This window comes from Octopus bimaculoides, chromosome 7, assembly GCF_001194135.2.
Source record: "Octopus bimaculoides isolate UCB-OBI-ISO-001 chromosome 7, ASM119413v2, whole genome shotgun sequence".
NCBI lineage: Eukaryota > Metazoa > Mollusca > Cephalopoda > Octopoda > Octopodidae > Octopus > Octopus bimaculoides.
The window spans coordinates 6,937,327-6,945,221 of NC_068987.1; the positions used below are offsets into that span (position 1 = coordinate 6,937,327).

Consider the following 7,895-nt stretch of genomic DNA (forward strand, 5'->3'; position numbering starts at 1 on the left):
ATACGTGTGTGTGTATGTGTGTGCGTGCCTTTCTTTATGTTCACTGCTTTGCTCGAAAAAAAGTGTTACTTAATTCTAAATATTACACAATGCAGCGGTTGGTTTTCTTTAAATCTGACGGTTTCAAAAACACATTTCATCCTTGGATGTGTGGGTTTTGTGATGTGCCCTGGAGGTGTTCCGGCGGTTACAGAAAGAGAATGACTATCCATATTCAATACTTTAGAAATACCAGATAATAGTACTTACTATCAACTGTATTTTTGAATTTTAAAATTTTAATTCTTTTTCTTTAAAAACATTTAAACACGCACAGAGAGACACAGACACACACAGACACACACAGACACACACAGACACACACAGACCCACACATACTCCCACACCAGTGATCTATTTACTATTCAAGTCCGGTACAAAATCCTAGGTGCCTGCCACTGTATTAATAATAACATTCACGATGCGTACGTCTTTGTTCGATAATGAACTCATTAACCCAAATTGTTGATATGCACTCCCAATTTATTTCGCTCCAGTAGCTTCCGGACTTGAAGGTTGCAATGCATGTACCTATCTGCGACATAGAATTTGCTATACAAGAATGGTAAAAATGATGCAATCTGTTAAGTGGGAAGAAGGAATCTATTACATTTGGTAGTCCAGTCTCTATCGATTCCTTTAACTCTGACTTTCGATATATTAACTTTGTCAAGCTGAAATAAGAAACGAAATATATCCATTAATGAAAGAGATGGCATAAAAATAATTAGTTTGATTGATATATATAGAGAGAAACAAAGAAAATCGTGTGTCGGTGAGTGTGTGTTTTTGTGTTTATGTCAATGCAATCTATTAAAAACTTCATCGTTAATACTTCATTATGTAATCTAAACTCTAACGAAATTACGCTTTCAATCACATTAAACGAATTCTTGTGACAATGAATTTCATTTTTATTCTGTATTGTTATGTGTGTTGTAACTTATATCAACGGTTCTCAACCGGGGTCTCTATGACACTTGGGAGTTCATATCAGATGTTGTTGCAAATTTTAATGTGTAATAAACTGGCTACAAATTTATTTACACATTTATAAATTGCTATAAAAAGAAATTGTTTTAAATATACGTTAACGATTAAATGTTTATAAAGATATTTATAAATGTCTTTATACAATAGGGACAATTAACAGAACGAGAACAAATGTGATGTTACACCACCTTTGGCAATTGTTAAAGGACACAAGGTCAGAAATTTTGGGGAAGGTGGGTAGTCGATTAAATTGCCCCCAGCACTCACCTGGTACTTATTTTATCGACCCCTAAAGTGATAACGGCAAAGCCGAACACGGTGGATTTGAACTCAGAACGTAAAGACAGACTAAATGCCACTTCGCAGTTTGCCCGTCGTGCTAATGGCTCAGCCACTTCGTCGTTCTCTAACGGCAAAATATTGGTTTGAAATTTTGGGGGAGGGACTAATTAGATTAAATCAACCTTAATGCTCAACTGCGGAAGTTGAACTCAAAACTTAGAAACGAAATGCCGCCAAGCATCTTGCCCGGCGTGCCAACGATTTTGCCACCTCACCGCCTTCTAACGATAAAATATTCTTTTCTACTCTAGGCACAAGGCCCGAAATTTTTAGGAAAGGGGCCCAGTCGATTACATCGACCCCAGTATGCAACTAGTACTTAATTTATTGGCCCGGAAAGGCAAAGTCGACATCGGCGGAATTTGAACTCAGAACGTAAAGACAGTCGAAATACTTCTAAGCATTTCGCCCGGCGTGCTGACGTCTCTGTCAGCTCGCCGCCATCTTCTAACGATAAAATATTGATACAATATTCCTTCGATTAGTTGTACAAAATATAATCCACATTAAAAGCCTATTGCTCCTTTAACATTTGTCATACATGGTTTAACATTACATTAATTCTCATCCTGTTAATTGTCCCTATTATATATAACCATGATTATAAATGCACGTACTCATTTGCCAGGATACTGACAACGTATCCCAAATGATCCTCATAAAGCAATCTGAACGTTTCGACTTCCAATTTAAATCGCAAATTAAATATACTTAAAAATGTATTCGCTCATAATTTGTCGGAAGTTTTTATTACCTTCTGAAAGACAACTTAAAATTCAAGCATAATAGTTGTTTTATTCTCCTTCGTCAGAATCCATGATTACATGTTAAGAACGACAATAATGAATTGAATGCTTAATGTTGCGACTCTAAAATTTAAAACTAGTTAAATTTACTGGGCAAATTGAGGATAAAATAAGAAAACATTGGTGAAGCAGAAAACTAATACAAAACAGGAAATTGTCTTGGAATTCAAATTGTCGAAATAATTGCCTTCAAAGAATACCGACATTTAAAATAATCTGCAATATATAGAAGAAAACACAAATTTGGTAATATTGTGAAGTACCAATGGAACAGATATACGAAAGGGTTATGATGCTTCGTCATTTTGTGAAGTTCTAAGAGCAAATGCTGAAAAGAAGTTTATTTTCACTAAATTGAAATGCATTTGCATATTTTCATAAAGAAATGATCAAGTCGCGTTGAATAAAGAACTCAATATGCAAGATCTGAGTGTCAATAGACATCTTTGTCCGGAAACGTGTCAGATATCGGAAATAGATAACGCTCCATTATATACAGAAGCCTAGATTGAAAGACACATACACAGGGGAGTAGAAAGATAGCTATATCGATTAGTACAAATAAAGTGTTGGAAAACGGGACTGAATTTGTTATTAGAGGCTATGATTTTGATGATAGTGATGCTGCAGATGAAGATAATTATAATGTTGTTGAAAATGGAGATAAGAAATTGATTATAATAAGTCCTTCAATTTCACTCATAACATAATCTAGAGTAGCACCATCATCATCATCAACATCATATCCAAAAACCCTACTACCTCATAATGTTAACTTAAACGAATATTCAAAAGTCAACAGAATAAACGAACACTGTTTTAAGAGTTACTTAAAATGTTGTGCATTAAAATTCTCAAACCGGCAGCTATTACTGTAAATTATATATGCGAATATTATATACTTAAATACTTTTATTGCCATAGAATATACTCACTGCTGGATGAACTGTTATGAGATCACTCTAATAACAGCTCCAGGGGACTGAATTTATTTTGCAAACATATCCAAGGTCTTTAATTTATGATATTTCTGTCCAAAAATCTGTAAGAAAATAATATCTGTATCGGTTGTATAAAGGACATCGCATTCATTGACCATTACTTCATTCACCCGAAACGTCTACATTTATGAGAGACTTTTCCTAGTTTGGAATCACATTTCTGTGATCAGCCTATGAAGCATCGTATAAAAGAAATCAGTGCCTCATTCTATCACTGGACATATATTACATTGGTTAGGCGCATCATGACTATGATTTTACAGTAATTTCTGCATTAAATTTGATATGAATTTTAATCCATATATGTTTCGCCCGTGTATGACAAACAGTTGGTATGACAAAACGCTGGTGTTTTCCTGCCGTTCTTGTTTCAATGTCACACGACAATAATTTTGTTGTAACAACATATGTACACATATTTGCATAAAACACAGTGTTGTATTGAAGAACTGCTTAAAGATCAGAATGCATCTGATCCCCCCAGCTGTGTCAGAAGGGAAGAAAGAAACACAAGTTAGGAAAAGAAAGAAAAGATGGCCGATGGTCAAGTGGGAGCAACGAGAGAGCAAAGGAGGAAGAGTGAGGGAGAGAGAGAGAGACAGACAGAGAACAGTGAAAGGAAGAAGAAAAGAATGACAGAAAGGATAAGAGAGAAAAAAGCGAGAAGGGGAGATAGAAAGAATTAGAGGAAGGAAGAGAGAAAACGGAAGAGTAATAGAATAGAATACATATATATATCGTGAGAACAAAAATGGCGGTGATGGTATTATTTTTAATCTTTCATATACTCACATGCTCACACAAAAACCAACGGAGACAAACAAACAAACTGACCTCTGCACTTCCTAATACATGCACGTATATTCTCGGCATCATTTCTCACTCTCTCACTATACTCAAGTTCACACATATATACTCTTGCTCACCATATATTTACAAACATGCAGACACAAGTAAACCCAAGACACAACACTCACACACACGAACACACATGGATATTCGTATGAACACACACACACACACACACATATATATACACACAAATATTTCACAGAGAATAGACTCATAGAAGAAACGAAAAACTGGAAGTCTTCATACAATTTGATATCTGGTAGCAATATTCGTGTTATAGAACAGCTGCCACTTCTAACGATTATATAATTCGAATTCTCTATATAAACATTTGCGTTTTTCGACAAAGCATGACCGTGGTACTTTACTGTTTTATTTGCGATGTAGTGTTATTCATTGGCCCCTTCTATTTCTATGTCCGTCCAGTTGAAAAAGTAAGTGACAATAACAAAGAAATCATTATAAAAATGGAACACTTCTTCACAATTACTGATTAATTTTATCTACACCTTTAATTATAATTCATTTTAATTATTTCAGATTACGTCGAAAAGGAGAGATGTTTTTCCATAGCCGCTTTGTGATTTTAACCGTTGTTATTTTGTGCGTTCTTGACTGCGCCTTGGTCCTGGGAGAACTTATTTTGGACTTGCACAGTGTTAGAGGTAAGTGATTTGCTGTATCCTAAGTATTGTAATCGGTAGAATAAACTTTTATGAGAAACTAAAATATTATGAGAAACTAAAATATATCTTTTCTTAGAAAAGATATATAAACAGCATCAGCAAAAGCCCAATGACTTTTTGGGTCCTGTTACCAAATTGTCAAATATTTCTTCGGTTACATTTCTTTAGAACAGAAAAGTGAGTCGCTTGGTCTTAGATATAAACAAAGAACCATTCTTTTTCTTTTTGTATATCAATATGAGAACATAATATATAAAAATCCCAACCGTATCTAAATTTATCAATGCAAGCGTTTTATTTAAGAGCTTGAGTCTACGATTATCTGTCGTATGATTAAAATTTCTTAGTCTTATGACTGTCATGCATCATCTATTTAATCTTTATATCATTTGATACATACATAGGTCATTAATTAATAGATTACTGATAATAAATCATAGATTGGTGGCCGTCTATCATTGTATTAATATCGCTCATCTACATACTATTGATGAAAAGTCAGAGCTCTTTGTTACACAGTTTGTTGGTTTCGTACCTCTTTACTAATAATTATTTTTCTAATCATCTTCAAAGTATATTTCATTGTTCTGTAGCCGTGATTGTTATAACAATGATACTGTTCCTCAAATGAATATAAAAGGATTGAGATTTATATTCACTAAAATACCCGTACGCCAGCCTAAAGCAGAGACATATGAAGCACCACATGGAACGAAATCATTTACATTAGTTTGCAATAAGACGGATTATACGAATACTTAGCAGAATAACGTTTTGTTTTGATTACAGTAGTAATCCCTCTGGCCAGGGAAGCGATAAGATTCTTTAACTCCTGCGATTTATGATTATCCAAGCATTCATCTTTGTTACAATAAATTGAGTTCAGCACTGTCTGATTCTTGATCATAAATTCTTGTTAGTCTTTCTCTAGCTAAGTTCTTGGATGTTTCCAGACCATTGTCAAGTGTTCACTTTATAGGTTTTCAACATGTTTAAGTAGATTTAGCTGTAGGGTCTTGAGAATAATCTGGTTGAAAAATTACTTCATGTGAATCACATGTAAAATAGCAAAGACAGAGAAATAAGTTCGTTTCCAAATAATTTCTGGCTTTTTTTTTTTAGCGTTCTCTTAATAATTTAAATGCAGATAACAAGCCTAAAGCTGATAGTATCCTTCATTCTTTCTCTAACACAGTTAGAAAGAAATGTTCACACGATTTGCATTACACATATTTCAGTCCATCGCTTCTAAAGATTGAGCTTTTTCGTCTCATTTCCCAATGACTTTGAGCCAAACTTCTGCTATTTGTCTCTAATCAATAAAAAAGATGCGAATGTTGATATATTTACACACACACACACAGATGTACGTGCGGGGTGTATGTTTGTGTATATGCATGTATGTGATGATGTCTGCTTAATAAATATATAAGCGTGCATCCAAGAAACATTTATTTAACTAATACGCGTCACCCTCGACACTTCTCTCACGTAAATAAGTAAAAAGTATGCACGTTGTTCATCGTATGTTGGAGTTGTTCTGAGCTACTTCATATCTGTGTACAATACGCAAATATTTCGGATGAACCAGAGATCAAACAAACCTAGTGCAGTTATTCAATCTTTCCTTTCAAAAGAGCTCTGCAGTTTAACCGCATTATTTGTTTACATAGCGAATCGAAATGTACTGTTACCCGCAGACATGTTAATCTTAAAAAATTGCAAACAGTTTGCCTCAGTAATGAATATGCGCTGCTCATATGGACATGTATTCTTATATTCTATTTGTAGTTAAAATCCATTGAGAAATGGCAGTTACATAGTACTGTAGTTATTCTTATATAGTACTTTAGTTTCTCTTATATTTACTCTTATATAGTACTGTGTTTACTCTTATTTGAAAATGCAGCTTCATTTCTAAAGTAATTTGATTAATTCGGAATCCAGGTATCGTCTTTGCATATATTAAATTTTTTCGGTGTAGGTTATCAATTATTTATTTCTAGTTTCATTTATTTGTGCATCACAATATATATTTTTAAATAAATATCTTCAACTAAGCGATTCAGTTGTTCTGTATTCCTGCAAACTTATCGTTTGAATTAACCTTTTCCAGTTTTTATACTATCCACAGGTGTATAGAATGGCATTTATAATTTTATAGAAAACTAATGCATTGTGTATATTTATTATATTCAGGCGATACATATTTTCCATGCAACATTACTTTCAAAATCCTGAAAGAGTATTATTTCTGAGTAAATGAAATAGTATATGATTGTGATTCGTGCATGTTTAATATCAATGGTGTTTCATTATAAATGTTGCTCGTTCTCAGCATCAGAGGAGCTACAAATTTACAAGCAGTTCTTATGCGAAAGACATTCCATGTTCCATCTATTTACAAATCGAATGTTCCTGAAAGCAAGGCAGCTGGCGTCAGTGACGCGGAAACTGATTTACTATCAGGAGTTGTCATACACGAGAAAAATTATATAAAAAAAAATTATCAAAAAACATATTATTGTAGAGACTCTTATTTCAGAAACACTTTTCAGCTCATCTGAAGCAACTATTTGGTTATTTCCAAGAAGTATATGTAACCATTTTCAACGCATGAAAAAGTTGATGAAATATATTTATAACGAGAGAGAGAGAGAGAGAGAGAGAGAGAGAGAGAGAGAGAGAGAGAGAGAGAGAGAGAGAGAGAGAGAGAGAGAGAGAGAGAGAGAGAGAGAGAGAGAGAAAGTGTGTGTGTGATAACGTAACAAGTCAAATGGAAATTTTCATTTCAACGGCAAATACTGATGCCAATTTCACCAACAATTGCACTTAACCATGCACACAAAAATGCACATTTTGGCAAGCAAATATTATTTATATTTGTCTCTATGTGTGTAGTCGTATGAATATAAAAATCACCACAGGAAAACACAAGCAGACGTTCTCTCACTCTCTCGCGCTCTCACTATCTCACTCTCTCACATGAACAGGCGCTCACACCCACATATAGGCCTCTATATATGTGTAGATACACACGCACATACGTTCACATGCCCTACACACATATACACACATATGAATATAAATGTACATATGCAAGCATATATATATATAATTCAATACCCATATATATGCATGTATTGTGTATGTGTATGAATACATACATACATATA

The 7,895-nt window shown here is 34.0% G+C and overlaps 1 protein-coding gene across 6 annotated transcripts in view; it reads left to right on the top strand.

The window, feature by feature from the left end:
- The window catches only part of LOC106869300 (uncharacterized), a 280,230-nt gene that overhangs the window by 197,503 nt on the left and 74,832 nt on the right, over positions 1 to 7,895 (top strand). For all 6 annotated transcript variants that reach the window (XM_014914977.2, XM_014914976.2, XM_052969190.1 and 3 more), the window contains one exon: positions 4,574 to 4,698. In XM_014914977.2, coding sequence (XP_014770463.1) covers positions 4,574 to 4,698 — 125 coding nt within the window. The remainder of the gene's footprint in view (positions 1 to 4,573; positions 4,699 to 7,895) is intronic.